The following is a 22,702-nucleotide window of genomic DNA, read 5'->3' on the forward strand; positions in this document are numbered from 1 at the left end:
ACCCACGCGGCTGCACGCAGCGGTCGACAGGTCTACCTGCGGTGGATGTTGTGGTGCTTCGAACACTCGTGGATCTTACTCAACTATTCTGAAGCTTTAACATTGTGAGTCTACAGCGGAGAATTTGGCTCATTAGGAATCTCCTTAATTACGCTTTTCCCGCAAAGGTGATGGATACTGGGGATTTTTAGTCTAAAGCTACTGTGCAGAGACGGGCAATTGAATTGATACGGCGGGGTGCTTTGCTCAGTAGAATAAGTGCAGCACACTGAGCTGGCTAGCATGTATGTGAGAAAATCGTGCTGCTTTTACTAAGCTGTCTGCCGCGAGGCGTTTCGCTACAGAATCAAAACGTGTCCCACCATTTTCGCCACGGGAGATTTAGGCGCGACAGGTCTAGAAGCTTCTCTTTTCAGTACAACAATGGCGAAATACACTGATTATCCCGTATAAAAGGCTAGTCGAGCATTATCAAGGGCGTTAAGACACTGATCAGGCAGCCATGACTACACAGCTAGCCCTCCTCTAGGAGTGACCTTGGTGAAACGCAAAATATCTACTTCACGTTTTCCCTCGGTAGCAAGCGGAAACAAAGACGTAGCAGCTGAGATGGCCTCACATTAGTAAATTATAAGACTGCTGCTCATCTCGGTGCTGTAACATATCAAGTGTCAGCACATTCAGCTCCTATCAGTCCCATACCGGCGTCAGCCCCAGACTGGGATCCACTCATTCGGTTCAGGCAATAATAAGCCAAAAAGAGCCAAGATGCATTGAGAATGAACATTGAAAGCAACAAATAGCACTTGCTGACACACAGGTATGCCCTCCAGTGGTTGCCAGGACTGAACAGCTTGGTACAGAAGCGCACCGTCAGTCCTGTGCTTCCGACATGTTATACTCTGCAATTGCTCCGGTATCCCACGAATTTCACCCAAAAGATACAAACAGGTTACGCAAAAGTGGGGAAAATCCCAGATCCAGCGTATTGCGTTTCTTATTTTCCGTAGACTGTCCTCGTCGTGGAGTAGCTGCTGTGGTAATCCCACCGTGACCTCGACAAAGACCCCAGCAGCACATATGTAGATGTTTCGATACCTTCAGTAATAAAAAAAGTCCTGATGGCTTTAGCGCTCATGTCAGAGCCTGGTAAATATGTTGCAATTGGGTATGGCGGGGAAGGTCAAGGGTCCTCGTGACCTGTTGCGGGCGTGGAACACAATGAATCTCCACAACAGATAAAGTATAACCCGAATTAAAAGTCTGCTCAGCACTTTACCATGACAGGAAGAGCCCGAATCTGCTTTCTGGTCCTACGAAGGGTTAAGGTCCTCTCGGACCCTCCCCGAGAAGTAAATGAGAAAAGGGAAAGAAGCCACAAGCAAAGCATTAAAAGGCAGTTAAAACTGCTCAAAATAGATTAATACCGAGAATGAGAGCTACTCACGCGATATCTCGTCAAAATACGCGCAAGAAGCAGTGCCGCCCCGTGTGCGCAAACTAGTGCCATGAGCACAACGGTGGAGGCTAAGTCATGGTGAAAGAGCGAATCACAAGGAGCCAAAAAGAAAAATGAACAGAAACAAGGCTTACAAGAAACGTATGCTCCCTAAAAGGACTGTATCTTGAGGAGCCGTGTCCCGTTTAGAAAGGCTGTATGGATGACAGGTTTGACACATCTTGTAAAGAGAGGCAACAGGAGATCAATTAATTACATGGGCACTTTTTTAAGGAATATCTGCGCTTCTGAACGTGCAGTATGCTGTGTGCTGTGCGCGTTGGGGGAAGAGTTTACTCAGCGGAGCTCGTTCCTCCCAGCAGACGTCATTGAGCACCCTCCACCTACTTTCTTTGCACTTTGGTGGTATAGTTCGTATGCGCTTTCAAATGTGAAGCTTCTTCTGATTCGCCGCCTGCTTACATGCGCATTTCGATCTCCTTCAGGGGTCATCGCGTGATGCACTCGTGGTCATCATTGTCCTTTCCCTTTCATTTTGATCCTAGCCCTCGCTATACTTTAATGCATAAATGGCACGGGTTTCTCGCTATGAGAATCAATCAGGTAGGTTCGAGCCATATTCTGTGAGTTTTGCTCCGGTGGTCCTGTTAAACACGAAACCAGCAGCAGGCCGGCTTCGACCCTCTAAATTACCTCGATGAGGACGCAATAAGAATATTCAATGTCGGAAAAGGCATTTTCATTACTTTGTGCTGTATAATATTTTAAACATCGTATTCATAATCACACAAACTCTGTTCATATATGAGGGCGAATTGCGGAACGCTGTAATTTGGTTGTGCTGGTGCTTGTTACAGCATAACAGCTGAGCTCAAATCATGCTAAAGAGCGAAGATTCTGTATTTTTATATGGTATTAGAGGGGTTCTACGAGCAAGAGTTGCTGCACTGGAGCTACAGTCATTGTTCGGTATGTACAACGGGCGTGTTGCGTCCAACGCCGTGAGATCGGGCGAGCCTACCCCAGTCAGCCAGAGCATCCTTTGTCAAGCCATTTGAAGTTGTATAAAATTACGCTTGTTTTGCATTTGCCACAAGGCTACGCAAGGGAAGAGCAAGGACACGGGTTGCTCTCGCGGGCATACTGCATGCGAATTCCTCATGATCATGAGTAGACCAACCTAACGAACGGAGTAGCAAGCTTCATTGAACGCATGCGTTTCAGAAAAAGGAGTCTGTGTAATATAAACTTCAGAGAGGCTATCCATTCGTCCAGTGAAACTGCGTCCCTTTGCGTGGATGGCTTCCGGTCATTGGTTACCTAGCAGTGCGCCTTTTGTACTCACCCGCAGCTGAGTTCTCTTTCCTGAGCCTCAGAAACAACGGCTGTTCGCAAATTACACGCCTCGACAACGCCGTAGGGCATTGGGGGCCTGACGAGGTCGGCTTGCTTTCCGCACACGTTCCATTAGTCCCTTTCTCAGTTTTACTCATCGGCTCGCCGCGTACGCACACCTCATGAGGTTCTAGGAGCATATCAAAAATGGGACGCGGGGACTTCCCCTACCTGCTGCAGCAGTGGCTTCGCTCTTGTATCGATTCCTACAGGTCGACCAGCCTCTATCATAGGAACCTGGGCTTTTTCTTCGTCGGCATTTTTGGTGGGGCTGTGTGGGGGAAGTACAAGAGGCATGAAAGGGAGGCAAGGAATGCAGACTGTGCCACCGTCCATTTAATGTTTTACAAGGTTCCGAATCCACCCTTAGAGCAACGAATAGAGCCAGCAACGCGGGGGCAAAGTGACACCCAGTCGTCCTTTCAAACAAGACGAAAATTTGAAAAACTATGGGAAGAAGGAGCACGGCTGCTACAACGGCAGCCGGGATACACTTACACGCAGATGTTTCGCAAGTTGGCGTCTGATGAAATCGCGCAGGCAGGAGCGGCGGACTTGGTGGATGCAGACTTTGAGCGCCGTAGTGGTGGCCGCAAGGGTATTGGTGCGGGTCTTGAAGCATCTAGGGACGGTGGAAACGCGGAAAAAGATAGGCACACACTCGATTATGTGGAGTTGCGGGTATGGGAAGATGAGTCGTTTCGTCAAAAGGCGCAAGCAATGCAGCAACCCTACATCGAGAAAATGTTATCGCTCGGAGTAAGGATGTATGGCGGCCTGTATAGGCGCGTGTTTGATGACGCGCTGGTCCGCCTTATTCAGTAGGCAGCGCGTAATCACACAATCTCCAGATTGGTCAAGACGGGCGGCATTGAAGTGGGGTGTGGTATACCCTAAACATTCACGAAGCGCTTTTCGACAGGAAAAGGAAGCTAGGTTTTCTTTTCATGTCCTGTACACTGCGGGGTTCGTCCTTTTCTCCGTTTCGATATACCTGAACTTGCAAGTTCCTCTGTGAAGCACTAAGCACTTTGGCCCGACTCTCAGGACGTTCGAGGTAGCACGATTCCACAGTGGTATGAATCTGTGCCATTGAGGTCTCACGTGGAGCTTGCAACAAGATTAGACTTTGAGCCTCGCTTTGCTAGGGAGCATGGGTTGTTCCCAGGGCGTCGTTAGTTGGCTGAGTGTTGCTGGGCTGCCGGCGGCGCTTAAGTGTCGGAATATCTGGTTTTAACTTGCTTCTGGCGTGTTGCTTCACGTGGAGAGCCGTACACGCCTCAAGGCTGAGCTCTCCGGAAGTGCCGGGCCTGCAGAAGCTCACCATGTACATTTTCTTTAGGGCACTCTGTGCCTGCTAGAGCGCGTGAACTGCATTTAAATTATTATGTGTCTTTTTGATTAGAACATATAGGCACTAGTAAACGCCGTCGTACTCCCGCCAGCCCCCACCGCCATCATGGGTGGGCACGTACACAAGGTGGGCTATGGTCTCAATACTTGTCCTTGGTCCTAGGCCTACGACTTTTCACAAAAAAATGCCACATATTAAATCGCATTTCAGTGGCTTTGGGGGCAAAATGAGGGTCAATGGCTTCAGGGGCTGTACGGTGGCTGGCTCCAGCACAGAGCGCTACCGAGATCTTGGAGGGAAGTCACCAGTCCCCTGGGTTCGATTTCCACGGAACTAGCTTAGTGTGTCGGACTATCTTAATTTTTCTTTTTTTTTTTAAATTCGTGATTGAGGATTGTGAATTTTTAAATGTAATGTGACCAGCTTTTCCGCCAGCTCGACAACCTAGCTCCTTGAGGTGGTCCTCGTCCTCGTTTGCTTGGCTCGCTGACCGCTGCCTTCCACCAAAGACAAGCAGTCTACAACCAAAGCACAAATACTCACTGCAAATAGTGAAGAGGCCAGGGGGCTGGAAGTCCCCGCGGCGATGGAGCAAGAGGTCCTGAGTCGCAGTCCCTACAGCTGGGATAGAGACTTCGTTCTCCGTTACAGCTTTCGGTGCTGAAACTCTCCATTCTAAACAGCCCTAACATATAAAGACAATGGGCGTGCACAGAAGCACGTTTGGCCTACAGACCTCACGGCTGTTTTCCATCCTCCTCTTCGTCGCCGTATTACCCGTGGCGCTCCATGCGGACAGAACGTTACGCAAGCCGCATAGAGCTGAACTCAAGCATACGCTTACTCCGGATGTATATGAAATTACCAATGGAAACCGAGAGGCCACTACTAGCGAGGCACTCGCCAGCGGACTCGGATTCGTGGAAATCTTTAAGAAACTATTTGGAGGGAAGCAGGAGGAGCAGGAAGAAGCACCGACCACTTCAGAGCAGCATAGGAGTGCTTGGAAGGAAGAAGAAAGACACGCCGAGTTTGCTTTCTGCTCAGACGTTGGATTCAGAGGACTTCACCCAGAAGAAGGAGGCGAGGAAGCGTGAGCCTATGTTGAGCAGAAGCTTACCTGCTCCGCATGTAGCACTGCTTGATAGTTTAGTACTAATTCGCGGGAATTTAAGAGAAAGTACATCCCAAAGGAGCTTGACATCTCGTATTTTACTGCTGCTAACTGCTATCCCAGGGCATGCTGGAGTCGATGTGGTCGTGTTTGTGAAGGGGCGATGTTTCTTGCTGAGGACGGTAAGCTTTTAGCAACATCTCCGACGCAAACCATCATATTTTTGATGAAATTTTCTTCGAACCTTTTAGACAGGTGGAGCTTCCTTATTCGCTTGTTTCTAAACTTTGTGGAGATTCGCTCTTGATATCACTCTTGGGTTGCGGTCACTTGTTAACTTTAGTGAGCTTTATTTTGGTGCAGCACTGCCGGAGTGGCGACTTGTTCCCGTCGCAACAAGAACAAAGCCGTGCAAAACCCTTGCTAAAAAATCTGCAGTTCAGGTAAATACTCAAATTTGGTGGAGATTCATATGAAAGGTTTTGTATCAACTTGGGACCTACTTTCAAAATTTTTTCGGCAACGAATCGAAAATGCTCAGCTACACTGGTGTTTGGCTCTTTTTAGTGATTGCTTCACGCACACGGGCCTTACAAGTTTTTCTGTGCTCGTTTTCAGGTCCTGTGCAAGGCGATTAAAAAGCCGACGCATTATGACATCAGCAGTGCGGTGAAGCAGGAAACTACATTCGATGCAGAAGCACAGCAGCAAGAACAAATGCAGCAGCTGCAAAGGCAGCAAATGCTGTTTCAGCAGCAGCCTACTCTGACGCCTGGTTTGGCAGCACCTGCCGCCGGTCGCCTAGCAGAAGAGGCGTATGTAGTACCTGAGACCTTTGCAGCTGCGGCATACGGCCGGCAAAGGAGCGGGATGCCTCATTGGGCACTTTCCCTTATCTTTATTGGTGTAGCGTTGATATGTGCCCTTGTCTTCTGCTGTTGCATGTGTTTTTGTCGACGCAAGTAGTTTTAGACTTCTTTTCAAAGATAAAGCTGACAAGTTTGAGCGAGCATGTGCTCTCTGTGTCGCTAAATAGACCCAGCGGTCACGTTGGTGTTCGGTGAAACTGCGCACTGTACTGCTTGTAGTGCGTTCTTGCATACTCAAGCGTGACTTGTGAAATCCTTTGACACACCAAAGGCATGCTTGCCCTTACCTTTCACAGGGTACAAAGGCTATTGCCGCTTTTTTTTATCTTTTTTGGACTCTCTCCTGAGAAGGCCTCGAGGCATGTCACTGCCTGCCCAAACTGAAAGCGCGCTAGATTATAGAAGACGTTTTCACTGTTCTTTGCGCCTAGAGAACAACCTTTATATTTTCCAAGGATAAGCATCCTTGCTTGAGTGGCCCGCTGAAAGCAACTGCACATGTTGGCTCACATTCCTGTGTCGTAGCTCAGCCAGCCATGCGTGGTGACCCACCCACCCTACATTCTAGAAGCAAAATAGCTATACTTCTGCACTGTTTAAAGGAGTTGCAAAGGCTCAACTAGGGCTATGTTTGATCATTTTTCGTCGTGAAGAAAGAGGACGGCTGTGGGGCCGTCATGGCCGCTGGCCCTTCGATCTCCTCGATGTCTTGGAGCTGCCTTCTATTTGGCACACTCAGAGAACCTCAACTACTAATAATAAAACTTTTTGTGCTCATTGGAAAAGTGCTTATGGAAGGAGCTGGGTCGATCTAAGCTGGCTGCCGCTTTGCAGTTCGTGTACAGCGAGGTCGCCCTTCATGGTTAGTAGGCAGATCTCTGCTAGACGGAAAAATGATCAGTGCAGAGCGCCAAGACCACAGTGAATACAACAATTCATTGTAGATTTTGAGGCTACAAGGGTGAATTTCAGGTGAGGTTGTGACGGCATTGGTAACGTTTGAGTGACTCCGCCCGCCTCAACTGAAGAGGCTCTCACATGGTTGCAGGCGGGTTAACACTACTGCGTTTTCGCGGGGCAATTCCACATGGTCAAGCATCTCTATCTCGGATATTGAGATACACTTTTATTTATACTTAGCGCCATATTGCATATCCCTTGCTTCTTGCCCTTCTCCCACTGGAACCTCACGCCGTCGGCTGCGTAGCTCGCCAACTCGCCACCGGCCACTGAAGAGTCAAAGGAAACGCCCACACAAACCTTGTGATATTGCCTCTTTTCAGTAATTGAAGTCATTTTACGGGCTGTGGAGTCGTGTAGCGCAGACAAGGCGGGCACGATGGCCTATCAGGAGGCCGCGCCTCAAGGTTTAACGGAAAGCGAGGCCACTGGCAAAGAGACTCAGCCGTTGCTCCAAAGAAAAGGCAGAGTCTCAACTACATACAGACAGTGTTGCTGCTGCTCTCTTGGAACAACTGTCACAATCTGGGCTGTTTTCCTCCTGGCTATCTCAACCTACGTTCTCTTCGATCGCAATGTTTCTGGCGCCGCATTCACCGCAGGTGGGGTCGTGGGCATTATAACAGCAAGCCTGTTGCTCTCTGCAATCGGGAAAAGGAATGCATTCCCTGCATTCGTGGCAGTTTACACCCAGATTTCGCTAAACATAATATGGGTAATGCAACTGGGTCTCACCATCTACTTGTACTGGAAAGTCCAGCAAAACGCTCCAGACAAGACAACCTACACAGTCGCTACAGCTGGATGGAGACAACATGATAGATCAAGATGGTTCCCTGGCGCGAGCTTCTTAATCATAGATTTGCCACTGAGCGTCGTTCTATGCGCTCGAATTGCATTGCTAGGGCTCCTTCTGGTTCTTTCTCACGCTAACCTCAGGGTTTTGTGGAGTTTCTACCGCGTACTGCAAGCTGGCGGGACGACATTTGAGTTTAAAACTGCGGAAGAAATAGAGGAACAGGCCCTTCAAGCCCAGCTCCCTGCTCTCCCGTCTGCATCGCCAACGCCCCGGCACTGGGATCCTCTGGCGCAGGGAGCATCGCGTTCCTCAAGCTACATCAACCCTTGAAGAACACAGAAGGCATGCCAACATCCTGATGGTGGCGCACAAAGGGTACCGCTTAAAATGATTGTTTCGAAGACAAAAGAACTGAAAACGAGAAGGCAAATGGATGAAGAAGTGCCTGGCTTCCAGCTCGGCCTTCGTCCGTTCAACAACACCGCGTCAGAAGGGGACACAGTCCCCAAATATTTGGTTTTACATTCAGTAAATATGTCTGCAGCTGCTCCTTTGCTGCTACCTTTAATGGAGGGGAGCAACTTTATGGCTTCGGCGGAATCATCAACGTAGCCGTTCTGGGCCTTGAAAAAAGCGTAGCCTGGCAGTGTATCAGGTGCACTTGCATCTCACTGGATATAGTCTTGTTGGGCGAAGTATGGCTCGATATGCTGAAACTACGGATACCACCTAACGTGAAACACCTAAAGTCGCTAACCACCATACAGTGTCTTGTGACGATTTTTTCCCATGAGGAAAACAGTTGTGTCCATTCGCTGAATCACTGAATGGCTTCAGGCTCCCAAGACAAAATGCATCCACGCTTTGAGTGGCGCAGTTTTGCAATGACTGCGAGCTTGTCAGTCAAGCTTGCCAGTGCCGGCGGCAAAAAAAGAATTTTGATAGTTTCCAACGAAGATCCTCCACACAAAATTGTACGGCTTTAAAGCCATCCTGAATTCACCGCGCCCACAGTATATGGGCTTCAAACTGCTTGTAGGCTTAGCTCTTATCAACAAGCCTCCACAGGGGGCCATGTCGGCCACCGGAATGTCCCCTGTATCAAAGCATCTCGCGAGAGCTGCAAAGCAAAGCTTCGCTGCAAAAGCACAACTCAAAGGACACCAAAAATCGCTAAAATGTGCATACGGCATCTGCGTTTTTGATTCGCCAGTTTAAGTGATGTCCTCCAATTCATTTGGTGTCGCTCGCCACATTAGCTGTCTTACAAGCCCATCATTTCCACAGTACGCATCTGCAAAAGGAAAATGCAACACAAAAGTCGCTTACTGCCCTCAACGCGTAGGTGGTCAGCTCGATTAGTTCGGAAGACTCCCGCTTCGACTCCGCAGCCTCAAAAACCGTCCTAAACGAGATGATAAACAGCAAACACCCAATTCCCTGCCCCTCAAGCTTCAAGAATCAGAAATTCAACGAAAAAAGCTCTTATGGCACAATATTCCAGCTTCACATACACCCAAAGACGATGCGCCAGTTGCCCTGCGGGAAAACCCTTCTCATCTTCAAATGCTTCATCCAAGGAGACACAAAAACCCAGAGAGGTGAACTGCTGCTCGCGAAGTATAGCTGGAACTCTGAACTCGCTCACCTGAAAAAACAGAATGACGGATGCACAAGTCGAGCTCACTGAAAAGAGGCACACTAACGCGAAATGAGTGCACAGTAGAATGAACACACGTACGCGCGTGAACGGATACTACCGGCACTGAAAGCAGGGACAAAGTGCACTGGTCTCGTGAACAACGTATGCTGCACGACCACGACAGCGTAAATGGATATGGCTTATCCCTGCTTTCATATCTCATAGCTGCGTCAGGACGTGCATCGTGCTCATGGCTTGCCCCTTCTTGAATTAAGAGATTCGTCAAGAAGTCCCAAAGGGCATCCCATAATTTTATCTTCAACGTCTCCAGACCCTGTCCACAGGCATGGCTCCCATCAACCGCAAAGACTTATTAATGTTTAATCGCGACTTTGCGCTACCCACGCATCTCCGTGTGTGACTGTCGGGATGTAAGATATTACAGGTATATGTAAAACAGTCACTGCAGGAAAGCAGAACACGACTTACTGATTTCTGAAGAGCACAGTGAAGAGACCATAGATGCAATAGCAAGAAATAGATGCGACCGTTGAAGTCCTCCTTCCCTATCTGGAAATCTGCAACAAGCAGTTCAACAGCGCCATTTCAACTGTCAGCGGCGAAAGCGGAGCTAACGATTGACTCAATCACACGTGCGTGAGGGAGAATGGTTCAAACTGAAGTGCTTACTGTTAGGCTTACGCTTTGCAGTCGAGTTCGTGTCTTCATAGCACGGAATGATTGTGCGGAATAGCCGCCTACCATCCTCTTCAAGGCCCCTAGGAGAAAAAATGTAACTGAAGACCCAACTCAGAACCACAGAGATTGTGTTTTTTTAGGAAAAGCTAGCTGCAAAACATGCTGCACCAACAGGTGGCAGACACGCAAGAAAAGCAGAATCTCGAGCGAAACACGATCTAACCTTCCGAACTGTCGCAATCGCTGAAGCGAAGAGAGATTTTGTTCTTCTCCTTCCCTTTGAGTTAGCATGCATTCAGCCACTTCCTCCGCAGTCATCGTGCTCCGAGAAGATGAAACTATCTGAACACAAGTAATTAGCATTGTGAAGGATCTGACAAAAAGGCGCTGTCGCACCACGAAGCAGCGAAGATATATAACGCGGCGTGGCCTATCCCACCCGCTCATGAAGAACTTTTAGGCGCATTTCCTCCTCTGGGGACAAACAAAAATCGATGAAGCGATCTCTGGTCTGCAGCAGCGGACGGAACACACGTTCTGCATATCGATGTCAGAGGCAATTGAAGGCCACTTCCTACATAATTACCATATCATCCTGAAGGTTACTAGCCAAACAATATTCCAGTTCTCGAGACGAACACCCAACAGTTCTACCCGCATCTCAGCCAGAAACGGACAGTCTGCCAGATGAACTGACGACCTGGAGCGGTGGGATCCACACTAATACCCGAGGTACTGCCGCTCAAAGGAGCATTGTTTGTTCTGGGTTCCCCGTTACTGCAGAGGCTCCTGTATCTTAAGAAACGATCGCCTCCACCGCTGTGGAACCCTTTGAGCCGCCGTAGTTTATTACTATCAAGCCAGGATGATGGCCTAGTTTCCAAGCAAGTAACGCAGTCAATGCTTGCCGCAGCTGTGTTTGCCAAGGTCTGGGAGATGCTGCGAAGACCACGAATCGAACTCCCAACGCACTCGCGGTTGCTTCGTCCCAAGTGGCCCGAGGAGACGCGGCTCGTGGGCCAGCAACCAAATTTATGTAAAGCAAAGTTCCATGTCATCCTCATAGTGAATAAACTTGTCCGACGAAGGCGCACCCTCAAGGGTAGCGTGTCCACAGGTAGCTTCCCTTAACGTTTTGTATCGTACTCTGCTAGCCACCTCAGACCTGACGGAATGAAACATGACCGCCCAAGGTGAAGATTAATAATTCCGATGCGCCTGTTGCAGATGGAACATTTTTTGGGGATCAGCAGTGCCCGATAGATAAGCACGCTCAAGTCCACCCCTTCAACGACGTCAACCCACGCATTTCCCTCTAAGTGAAATTTCGCCACGGTAAAAGCGTTGCCAAGGTTACTATGGTGTTGGAAATGGGAAAGGCTCGAATCCTTGCTCATATTTCTTTTTTTATACTCATGTGGGACATGTGCCTGCGGAAGCATGCACATTGGCAGCCCCTCATGTGGGCAAACGACAACCAGAATTGTTGAGCACGGAAAGTACAGTTGGACTTTTTCTATTGTGGTAGAAGGAAAAACTGTTGGAAGGAAAATCTGGCAGACGAGCACTGGGCAGCCCTAAGAGGGAGCTACGTGACAACAGATCACCACAGTGGTGTAGTCCAAAGGCATTTAAAAGAGAGGTCTGCTGATGAACACGGTGAAGCCCAGTAAGAAAGGCATTCGCAACAGACCGCATTAAGCATTTCGTGCTCATTGCTCCTCTGTGAAAGTGTCGCGGACATGGCAGACTACTGACGAGAAGGGGTTCTTCACCACATCCTAAAGCACCTGCTAAGGTCCTCTACTGACGTTCAGCTGCATGGGACTGTAGGCACCTCCTTTGTTGCTTGACCATTGGGGGCAGATGCAGCCACCCATTGGGAGCTCTTCACTGCAGGCACCTCCTGCTCGGGACCCTGTAACGAAGCTGCAAATCCTCTTGGGGAACTTGCTCAAACACTTTACGGCAAGCCTATCCCCACCAGGTTTCAAGGTAGTCTCTTCTGACTGAGTTACGTGGAAATCTGTCTGCATTATCCCCACAGTAAATCTTTTTGTGTTGTGGCCTGCGTTTGCAACCAGGACGTGGTGGTACATTTGTCGGAAATGGCACCGCCACGGTCAGTCAGTGGCTCGGTGGATGTCAGCGAATCTTCGGAGACGTCTGCAACCTCCAATGTCGTTATTAGAACCGCAATGACTGAGGAACAGCTTAATGAGTTCATTTTGAGCTGCTCGAAGGGTGTCGGCACTCTCGTGCACACCATAGAAGAAGAAATAGAAAAACTCCCAGAAGGCGTTCAGTCACAAGTAAGGGAAAGAAGACCTGGCGAGTGTCTAGGCGTTTATTTCATGTATACCTGTGGAGTGGCAGGTCTCTCCTGACCGTGAAAGCGTGCCAGAACACTGCAGCGGCTTCTGTAAACATAGCCTCCTGTTCTTCACTGTCGCAGGACGAAATTGAGAGCCAGATAAGGTACTTGGAGGAAGAAAACGAAGCTGCCGCAGCGGAATTGAAACAGCTCGTAGCAGCTGTACGCAGTGTGCGGGAAGCACTGAGGACAGCGTACAGGGAAGCCGCGACGGACGGCACTCGCATCACAATAGACTAAACCCTATGCAGAAATCAAATGTGCAGGACATGCATGAAAGTCTTTATAGTGGTTGTAAGCGTCAGCGGGGTTAGACTGCTTGAAACACTATATGCACAAATGCGTCAAATGCGTAACACCGCGAATGCAATCATCCGCGCTTTGGTGTACGCTGGTTTTCAAACGCTCTAGTTTTTATGTTCTACCTTGACAGGGAATTTGGCATATAGATTTTCAGGCTGCGTTGCTTCTGGCTATTTGCACGTTGTGAGGTTCGGGACGGTCCATGCTGCCGTATCTGGTTAGACCCTGCACCGAAGCAGATGTATGCTGCTGTACTAAGCGCAGAATTTGGCTCAGTCTTTGAAACCAGAATAAAGCTCTTAAGAGGCACACAAAGGCGAAGTTCTACCACCCTTCAAGCCATCCTGGTGCCAACAGTCGCGACTGTTGCTGCATTCCTCCCCCACAATCGGAGTAGGAAGCACTGCACTTCCGTTCTTCCTTTAATGCTTGGCTTTGTGCTGCTCCCGGGAGGCCTTCTGTTCCTCTTTTACTACTGCAGCTTAGGTGAGGTCGGCAAGCCGTTTTCCACTCTTCACTCTGAAGCACTTCTGTACGCTTTCCATCGTGGGCCGCAGCCTGCCCAAAATTTTGCGGCTGCAGCACGAAGGAAATTCTGTCTCCATAACGCCGCATTGTCCATCGCTTCCTCGATGCTGCCAGCCCCACTGTGACTCTATGCTCATCTGCTTGGACTTGGCGGCTGCTCCCGCCTTCCGTGCTCGGCAATGAAGTCCCATCCACGCCACCGAAGGCCGGCTGAACTAAGTCTTCCTCAACGCAGTCAGGTTTATCAATTCGTATATCCTCTCCTGTTTCTCGCACGTCCCACATGGTCATCTCAGTCGATGCAGCGCGCGGGGGCGGATGCCGCACTGGAGGTAGCTCAAAGGTGTGCCTTCCTAAGTAACCTTGGGTGAAATCACTGAGAAGTCGCTGCGCCGCAGCGCCCTCATTGGAGTGGTGTCTTTGTTCCGCTAGCTGAAGAGGCAGCAGCAAAGCAAGTGGAAGAAGCTTGTGGCTAGAGCATTTATCAGGTCAAAACGAAGCATGCGGGCTTTCTACTCATGTACCTTCCTTGCTTCCTACCCCCGCTACTCACCGTCAGCAGAAGTTGTACCCCCTTGTTCATGTCATGCTTTACGGACAGCGGATCAATTTTGTAGCGAGTCATTACCCTGTCAAAGTCAGTAGCTCCCGGTAGTAAATCTTCCATGCGAAAGAACGCGGCCCCAAGGGCTACCGCTGCTTCTTCTATAGTAAAAAGGCAACTGTGTGGCATCATGTGGAAAGCCCCGAGTAAGGCAAGTTCATCAGGAGAAGGAGGTGGATGATTGAAATCAAAGAAAATGCTCAAATCGAGCTGTCGCTGCCGCGAAGCTGTGCCAAGCCGTCGCTGCAGTTGCCACTGCTGTGATAAAGTTAGCCGCTTCTTCCTGCTATTCTTACCAGGGTAGACAGGAATAAACCCGGGAGTGTCTACAACGTCGAAAAGCCGAGACATGTCGCCTTGCCGCGCCAGTGTGACCGGCTGCCTATGAACCTGCGAACCGCCCACAAGAAGCCAGCCTGTCTTGCTCTCTTACTCCGTAGCCTATCGCGTCTCGCAAATCAAAGCTCAGTGTAATTGGCTTTAGCGTTCTAAAAAAAACGAAGCACTTGAGTGCCTTACATTGACAGACTGCGTCGTGCCTGGCCAGCGGTAGCTGCGCGCCACCTTTCTCCCCACCAGACTGTTTGCGATCTTGCTTTTCCCTACGTTCGGAAGCCCAACGATAAGAATGCGTAAGGGCTTCTTCTGCTGGAGAATAGTTCGTGCAGAGAGCTTTTTTCCACAGCGTCCTGCTTCATCTGCTGTGTTTTTTAGGGATGCAGCCACTTGCGCAGCTTTGGCAGTCTCAGCGGATGAGTCTATCCCTTCTGCTGCTGCAGCCGCGAAGGCCTGTTTACACAGTGAGCGGAATGCTTCCAGTTCTCTCTTGTACCGACAGTGCCGCCTCACCAGACTACGCAAAAGCCGCTGCAGCCGCACGACGGCCGCGGGCTGCCGCGCGTCAACAAATAAATAGGGCAGCCGTGGTGCCAACGGGCAAGCCTCGGATACCAAACGGAATAGTGCTGTGGCGTAAAAATACAAAGAAATGCGCAGCATCCAAAGCCAAAGTGATGGGAGTCTTTGTTGGCTAATGAGATTCCGTGGTTTCGAGCCGCACGCTAATGAATCTCCGTGCTAGATGCATCAGTGCAATCGAAAAGCGTAGTAATTAGCAACAGGAGTCACACGCTTACCGGGATGCTTTAATTTTTTCCGAGCTCTTGTGAGCTCACTGTGAAGCTCCAAAGCCGCTGCTTCCCGACTTTCGCGCCGAAAGTGCCGCTGCCAGCGGCGTGTTGCGGTTGGGCTCGCCTGTGCAAAGGAAAAAGCATGCAGCAAGTTGAGCAACAGACGACTTTCCACTGCCCGGAATCAATGTCCAGCAGCGCACTGGCAAGAACTTGGACGCTGATAATTTTGTAATTCCTTGCCGTTGTGCGCTCAACTGCTTATCCACACAAGATTGATGCCACTCCACTTTTCGCATTCTCAACCACAGAAGATTGATGCCACTCCACTTTTCGCATTCTTTCTGCATAAACCATGACTCATCGCAAATCTTCATCACCATAAAGATTAAGGGTTAGCTTGAAAAGGTAGCGAAAAAGGGAAACAAATATGCCCCACTTGGTCTGCGTGTGTTAGGACAACAACCTTGGGCTTTGGCAGATGCAATACACGCAAGTTGCATCTGGAGAGTAAAGGAAGGCGAGCGTCTCGAACTTCAACTATGGCGTCGCACCGACTGGCGGCCTGCATTAGTGGGACAAGTGATGCCCTTGCAAAGGAGGGGAACCTGCGATGGGAAGACAAGTAGTGCCCAGAGAGAAAGGTAAGAAGATATAAGGGAAGAAAGTTCACAGACATATGCAGAAGTAATACGAACGCACCACTGTGTTCTCCATCGTCGTACTGGCGCTTCATTCACAAGCGGGTCTTTGAGCTCCAGTGAACGCCGCAGAAATGCTTCCTCTTCCGCGTTCCACTTCTCTGCTGCTTCCGCTGCAGCTGCTTTTGCTGGAGGTAACAACCCGCGTTTTCTATTTCTTCGGCTAGCACAAAGGAAGCGAATATTTCTCCTCCGGATACGAAGGAGCCGCTCTGTCGAAAATTCAGCAGCAGTTGCCACGCGGATGAGTGGTGAGGGTTCTCGTTTGTGGAGCTCCTCTGCATGCTGCGTTCGTGAAGAGGTAGAGGCAAAGCACGATGCTCCATTCTTTGCTTCCACAACACAATCATGATGGTGTAAGCCTCCCCCGCGTGCCAGCAATTCACTGGAGGCCTTGTGGCAGTTATCTAGAAAGCAGTCAAATCGTGCTGGGGGCCACAGATCCTGGGTTGGCCCTGTGCGGATTGATGGAGCCTGCAAACTGTGAACGAGGAAGGCAAGGAAGTGAGACTTCCCAAGTAGCCCCATGCTACGGACAAGCCCGTTTGCCAAGACCGGGAAGGGGGACGAGGCCTTCGCCCACGTTATGTCAAGAAGGGCTTGTGCAGGATGAAGATATTCCAGAGGACCAAAAATTACAAGCAAGCGATGCAGCAAATGAGACTGCGACGCCCAAAAGAAAGATCTTGCGCTGCAGGGAGGGATCGTTATAACGCGAACTGAGGCAACAGGGCATCATCATGAAATGCCTGCTCCTCTTTGAAAGGTACGGGAAACTGAAACAGAAAAATTAATCAAGTGTAATAAGTAAGGCAAGCCCAGTCTTAGATAGACTTCAGGAAGTACTACTGGCCTGTTCTGTTGAGGTCTTTGTGTCTGAAGAACAGTGCAGCAAGCTAGGCTTCATTGAATTGAAGGGCTGCAGCTGAGAGTTGAGCCACTCATAACAGCAAGATTTCGTTTTTGCTCTTAATCTGTTGTTGTCATTGATGTGTAGGAGACTTCGACAGCGGTGCGCAACCTGATCGTAGGCGAAGTAACGCCGCGTTCTGCCCACTGTAGCAGATGCGCAGCTGGTGGAAGACACCCTTCCGAGTGTACAATTCGCAATTTGTGTTATGTTGTCCTACGCTGCCTTCAGAACTGCCTGCGGCTTTTCCCATCGTGACTAAGTGGAGAAGCTACACTGCGTGGGACGACTCACCTACCAATTGTGAGTGCGTCTGTTTTCACGGATGTGGCTTACGTCAACCAAAAGCTGTGTAACTAAATATACTAGGGCCACGTAACTGCCTGTATTCCTGCAAAGAAGTCATGTAGTGCAGGAAGCTGGCCCGTCGTAACTGGTAGTCTGCCGAGCCATCTATCCGCCCGAGCCCTTCAAAGCTACTAACATTTCCAGCCACAGCCCCGTTTAGGAGAGTCTTTTTTCTTTACAAATCATAGGCGCCGTAGATTCTTCCAGAGAGTGCCCAGTGAGGAGCGGTGCTCGAGCCCCAGCTCGCCTGGGAAGGGAATTGCGCGAACTGGCATTTCGAGTTCAGTGACAGACAAATTACGAGTGAAAGCTCCGAATAACATCACGGAGTACTCATCTGTGTGTAGCACTCTAAAGGAATCTCTTCCTAATTGTGAAGAAGTGTGGGGACTCCTCCAGGACTGAATAAAAGGTACTCAGTAAAACTTTCGTTCGAATACTCTCATTCCCATTCCATGCAGGCGTGCACACCAGTGTATTTGGCCTTAGGAGAAAATAAAGTAAGAAGACAATAGCAGAGGCATCTCCGCAGTAGTCCATTTGAAGCACCTGCGCCACATATGCAGTGCGCCACTTCACATAGCACAGGTCTACTCATCTCTACGTGCACGTCGACGATGTACTGGGTGCTTACAATCCAAACCTCCTAAAACAAGGAAGGGTCTACCCGTCAAATCGCAAGGTCTACGGCTCAGTTACACTTCGCGAAACGTGATGCCTGAACACCGGGCAGCCTGTATGTGCCCCCTTATTATCCCCCTTACATTCGTGGCGATGCAGTGCAGCACAAATTCAAAGAAAAACTATCCACGACTTTCGGGCACCTCCAACAGGTACAAAGAGGATGTGCATCTTGATGACAGCTCAAAGGGCATGCTTCTCGTGACATGGAAGCTTCAATACCTCCCTCCACTGCCGGTTATCTTCACAAAGCACAGGCGGCACTTGCAACTGCCTACCCTGTGGAAGAAGATCAATTAGGCTGCTGCAATAAAAAATATGCCAGGTATGGCTCCTGCCAAATCCACGCCTCCCTTATCACTCAAGGGCATGGTAATATGAGCGTAGATGTGAACTGGTCGGCACAGTTGAGGGTGATATCCTTCAACAAACAGATAATGCTTCTCGTCCGTATGCGTTAAAAGCTTGAAGTGTTCTCTGCGTTCTCTATTCTAACATTCTCCGTACGTGTTATGCGCTGAAACCCTCAAATTCGGCCTTCCGCGGAAGTGTCACAGTGTTCATGGAAAACGTTCTCCTCATCTGATGGAAGGCTGCCGCATTTGAGTTCCATGAGACTGCTGGCAGAGGAGCTACCAGCGAGGGACGGAGGCGGCGTTTCTGTTGGCGGGAGAAGCATCTGCCGTATGTACTCAGTGTCATCCAGGTCCCTAGCATCCCAAGGAGGGAGACCTGTCTCTCCAGCGCCATGCATATTTGGGTGCGCGAAAGATACGACGAACTCTGAGTCGTTTTCATAGACGCAGAGATCGGCACCAGCAGTCTGCTCAGCCGCAAAATGTACCTTCCGCCTACGGAGTTCCGGCGCCAGGCTGGCTTGGGGAACAGAAGGCAGTGTGTTTCTTTGGCACACATCACCAGATTTCTCTTCTTCCCTCTGCAAAAATTCAGCCCGCTGAAGCTCCAGCCACCACGCGGGCTGTGCTTCCTCTAAGGAGGGTTCCTGAAAATTGTAAGCAACCACCGACAGAGGGCTGTGAGCCAACTGAATAGCACTTAAAGAGCTGCCCAGATATTACTACCGCATGCTTTAGAGAAGTACGGGAATCCTTTTCGACTCACCACACAAACCCCTAGCCATCTGACAAACGTAAATGGGTCCATTACAATGGGAAACCGAGCGCTTCTTCGAGGAGTTGGCTAGAGCAGTAGCGTTGAGCTACCACAGCTGCTCAAGAAGCATGGAGCTGCCCACCGTGTACACTTAGAACGAGTGACTACTGGTGTCGTATAGAATCAAGCAACGGCCACTCTGCTAGGCCCCTTCAATGTGCTTATATAACCAAACGGTGGTCACTCCACATCTGGGAAGCAGACGCCGTGGAAGGCGGGGTGAGCATGAGCCAGTCGGTAGGTCAGGGCCTGTTTGCCTTCGGTAGTATGTATAGTACTGCGTTCGTCGTAATTCAGAGGCACAGCTCCTTGAGGAACGCAGTCGACACACCGGCCCCGTAGTGTCCCTTGAACTTCTTCACGAAAATATTCCGGGCAGCAAGACTACATCCCCATGTGTGGCCTGCATATGTTCCTGTGTGCATCTGAAGAATGGTAGGAGGGTGGAAGCGTAGTAAACAGGCATGACGTGCATGCAACCGGATGCAGTTTCGTTTGCTGCGCCCACTACGTTCTTGAAGCTGGTGTAGAAAATACTATGCCGGGCCAAGGACCGGCGTACGCTGCCAGCAGCGTCTTGTTAGCTGCCAGCTGATTGACTGCATTCCACAGTAATGCGTCACACTGTGAACCGGGATGCTATTGGCACGAATTGGAAGTCGTCGGAGAAATGCAACTCGCTCTCCGCCGGAACCGTTCCTTCAGTGGTTCGACACTTGTAGAATAAATGGGAATTCTTTCAGAATGCCTCGACTTCCTGCTCCCCAGATGCCAGAAGCCGACGCAACGAACGCGTGAAGCAACTGGTCTCGGTCGACCAATGCGTGGGGAGCGCTGCCAACGCTACAGCATGCTCCTAAGACTAATGAAATTTGCTAAATAATTGCATGTTTGTATTACTGAAAGGACTGGGTATAATTTGCTGTGTAGATACCAATAGTTGTACCCGTCTTCGGTTTGTTGAGCCGTTGAGTATCATGAGTGCAGCACAGCTTGACTCGCTTTGGGGAACACGGCTACCTTTGGTCTTCCTGTAAGTGTGAAAAGTGGTTTCAGTGCGTTGTAACACCAGAAGAGCAGAGGGGAACGAAAGTGAATTTGGGCTTTACGCCTTCAGTATCCTTTGCACACTAGAACGCCACCGCGAGTTTACGTGAGATGCAAACGCCATTCGCTCATCACAAAATAATTGGGGAGGGGCACGCATCTTTGTATACATCTTACCATCATGAAGTTAAAGCCTTCGTGGCTTTTCACCATAAATCGTGATTTATGGTGGAAGACCCTCATCGTTATTTAGGTCGACTTAGTGCATCAAAGTTGGACTTCTTACAAATCGTGCTCGAAACCAAGAAACAGACTTCGATAGACAGCCTTAAAGAATAATTTCTATTCAGAGGCTTGTGTTTCTCACGTATGGTGACGCTTTGCCGCAGCGGCCTCAGCGCATTTACATACATCATCTGGCTGCGCAGGGAGCTCCCGCGCATTACAAGTATGGTTCTTGAGTTGATCCATGTGATGCCCAAGCTTCCTTAACAAACAGAAAAAGTTCTTATCGGTCATATGCGTGTGAAGCCACGGCTGCAGAGGGGGCACAAACAGGAAACCTGGAAATCTTTCAGTCAGAGCAACTTAAAAACAAAGTGAAGGAGTTGCAGGAGTTCCATAGAAGATGGGAGCATAAGACTGCACTCCTAGTCTACTGGGGAGGAAGCATAGCTTCGAACCAGATATATGTCGTTCGACAAATGGCCGCGAGCGTGGGGCACCCGCAGGGAAAGTTGGTTAAGTACGGCTTGACAAAATGTATATTTGACGCACTGACAACCCTTAAAGCAAAAGGATACAATCGGCATGAGGCTAATTCTAGGTGACCCGTTTCGCCGATGTGGGGATAAACTGAAGGCGTTGGGGCCGCGAGCAGGCCACAAGCTGGTTGTGTGCCCCATGAGCTCCAAAGTATCACACTGCATGCATCTCGGGAACGCCGTAGACATAGGCAACAAGGCGCTTGTGAATTAGCTGCTTGAAAATGGACTCTGTATCCTCTCCAGAAATACGCCAGCGAAGCAGAGCACATTCTAGCTGTAGGGAGAAACGATGTGTCAAGCCTCAAACAAGCCTGAAACAATTACGCAAGGCAAGTGCGAAAGCTGGGCCAGCAGAGCAGTTTTCGTGGGAGGAGGCTGCGCAACCCCTAGCCTGCAACCTAGGAGCAGTGCATGCCCATACAGAGAGGTGGTTCACGGAGCTAAGCAACATAATGGATGTTGAGGGAGTGAACAAAGGCAATAACGAAAGAACAGAGCAGACTGTGGGCAGTGAGAGTCAAGATTCGAGAGGGGCAATCATTTGTTATGAATGCACAAAGAGCAAAGGAACGTTCCATCAGGAGGGAAGACCACTAGACTCGGCGAGTTGTGTAAGGGGCGTGTTAAAGGAAAATCATGCTACGGACTAGGTACTCGCTGCTGCTTTTGCTGCTGATGACGGAATATATAAGGGGATCGCTTCCAAAATGTCGATGCTGATGAGGTTGCTACCAGGGGCAGCAAACCTTAAAATCAGAAGCGCCAGCAGAGGCTGCTGGTGCTGCTGTGGGGACGAGCGCTTCTTCTGGCGCTGTCGCAGCTATAGAGGACCCTTCTGCTGCTCCTGCTCTTGTTCCTGCTCCTGCTCTCGCAGCAGCTTCTGATGCTGCAGTGGCTTCTTTTGCTGCGCTTGGAGAATGCCACTACGATGGTGGGTGTAGACAGCAGCAGCAGCAGCAGCAGCAGAAGCAAATGTAGCAAGGCCGAGGTCGTTTGACTGCAAACCGATGTAGCTGAGGCACTTTGCTGTTGCTGCTACGTCAGCAATGAAAGCATAGATAAAAAGCAGCAGCGAATTCGTGCCGCAGAGGTCATTGCTCCCTGTGTCTAGCTTTCTGAGATGCCCGTGCACCTCAGTGCGCTGCACCTCGTCTTCCTGCTGCTGCTGCAGCTGCTGCTGCTCTCCCTGCTGCTCCTGATGCTGCTACTGTTCGTGGCGCCGATCGCTGGCATTGTCGTCCCCATCGCTGTCTCTATTGCGCTGCTGGCGCTCTCTATGCTGCTCGTCCTGCTGCTCCTGCTGCCTTCCTCATGGCATCCCTTGGACGGAATCACGTGGGATCGAAAGGTCCCCATTGGATTCAGTCAAGGTGCAATTTAACTAAACTGTAGGCTATTTGGTTCATTACAGGCGCAACATATGAGAAAATCCCGCTAGCGAGCTCCGGGAAGTGCTATGCAGCGGGTTTAAGAGGGCTTCGTCAACGTGAAGTTGCTGTCGAAGCCAGTGAAGCATTCTACGATACTGGCGCGTCTCTGTTGGCTGAAGAGCCGCCATAGCTATGGCTGTGGCGACTCCGCAGAACGTGTGTTCACCGTGGCAACGGCCACGAGTTGTGTACTGGCTGCTGAGTGGCTCCACGAACGTTGCGACTAAGTGTTCTTCGGCTGGCTTCCTGGCTTCCTGGAGGAACCTGTTCCCTACCTTCCTGTTTTAAGATTTGGCCGGCCTCCACGGCACACGGAAGCCTTGTGACTCCAATATGGTAAGCTGAAAAGCCATGCGAACGGCAACTGGTGCTGTCTACCTGGTTGCGGACTAATGAACCTGCAGTAGGACCCTCT

At 50.0% G+C, this 22,702-nt stretch overlaps 7 protein-coding genes across 7 annotated transcripts; 4 read left to right on the forward strand and 3 right to left on the reverse strand.

Moving 5' to 3' along the window:
* Positions 1-3,001: 3,001 nt before the first annotated feature.
* ENH_00036710 (hypothetical protein, conserved) lies at positions 3,002-3,679 on the forward strand (the record flags this gene model as incomplete). The annotated part of the gene is made up of 1 exon (XM_013585080.1): positions 3,002-3,679. The coding sequence occupies one exon, from the start codon at positions 3,002-3,004 to the stop codon at positions 3,677-3,679; it is 678 nt and encodes a 225-aa protein (XP_013440534.1).
* Positions 3,680-4,909: 1,230 nt separating this feature from the next.
* On the forward strand, positions 4,910-6,288 carry ENH_00036720 (hypothetical protein, conserved; the record flags this gene model as incomplete). The annotated part of the gene is made up of 4 exons (XM_013585081.1): positions 4,910-5,301; positions 5,446-5,504; positions 5,686-5,765; positions 5,941-6,288. 4 exons carry the CDS (start codon positions 4,910-4,912, stop codon positions 6,286-6,288), a joined length of 879 nt encoding a protein of 292 aa, XP_013440535.1.
* A 1,242-nt stretch (positions 6,289-7,530) lies between these two features.
* Positions 7,531-8,280, forward strand: ENH_00036730 (hypothetical protein, conserved; the record flags this gene model as incomplete). Its single annotated transcript, XM_013585082.1, has 1 exon — positions 7,531-8,280. The coding sequence occupies one exon, from the start codon at positions 7,531-7,533 to the stop codon at positions 8,278-8,280; it is 750 nt and encodes a 249-aa protein (XP_013440536.1).
* A 721-nt stretch (positions 8,281-9,001) lies between these two features.
* Positions 9,002-10,609, reverse strand: ENH_00036740 (hypothetical protein, conserved; the record flags this gene model as incomplete). Its single annotated transcript, XM_013585083.1, has 6 exons — positions 9,002-9,088; positions 9,280-9,355; positions 9,465-9,598; positions 10,082-10,170; positions 10,295-10,389; positions 10,515-10,609. 6 exons carry the CDS (start codon positions 10,607-10,609, stop codon positions 9,002-9,004), a joined length of 576 nt encoding a protein of 191 aa, XP_013440537.1.
* A 1,790-nt stretch (positions 10,610-12,399) lies between these two features.
* ENH_00036750 (hypothetical protein, conserved) lies at positions 12,400-12,905 on the forward strand (the record flags this gene model as incomplete). The annotated part of the gene is made up of 2 exons (XM_013585084.1): positions 12,400-12,603; positions 12,747-12,905. 2 exons carry the CDS (start codon positions 12,400-12,402, stop codon positions 12,903-12,905), a joined length of 363 nt encoding a protein of 120 aa, XP_013440538.1.
* A 387-nt stretch (positions 12,906-13,292) lies between these two features.
* On the reverse strand, positions 13,293-16,459 carry ENH_00036760 (GTP-binding conserved hypothetical domain-containing protein, putative; the record flags this gene model as incomplete). Its single annotated transcript, XM_013585085.1, has 7 exons — positions 13,293-13,928; positions 14,050-14,201; positions 14,397-14,490; positions 14,620-15,065; positions 15,276-15,354; positions 15,785-15,838; positions 15,956-16,459. The coding sequence occupies 7 exons, from the start codon at positions 16,457-16,459 to the stop codon at positions 13,293-13,295; spliced, it is 1,965 nt and encodes a 654-aa protein (XP_013440539.1).
* A 1,937-nt stretch (positions 16,460-18,396) lies between these two features.
* ENH_00036770 (hypothetical protein, conserved) lies at positions 18,397-19,034 on the reverse strand (the record flags this gene model as incomplete). Its single annotated transcript, XM_013585086.1, has 2 exons — positions 18,397-18,873; positions 18,993-19,034. 2 exons carry the CDS (start codon positions 19,032-19,034, stop codon positions 18,397-18,399), a joined length of 519 nt encoding a protein of 172 aa, XP_013440540.1.
* Between the last annotated feature and the right edge of the window lie 3,668 nt (positions 19,035-22,702).

The sequence above is a fragment of the Eimeria necatrix genome, genomic scaffold, assembly GCF_000499385.1.
Source record: "Eimeria necatrix Houghton genomic scaffold, Enh_scaff26, whole genome shotgun sequence".
Lineage (NCBI taxonomy): Eukaryota > Apicomplexa > Conoidasida > Eucoccidiorida > Eimeriidae > Eimeria > Eimeria necatrix.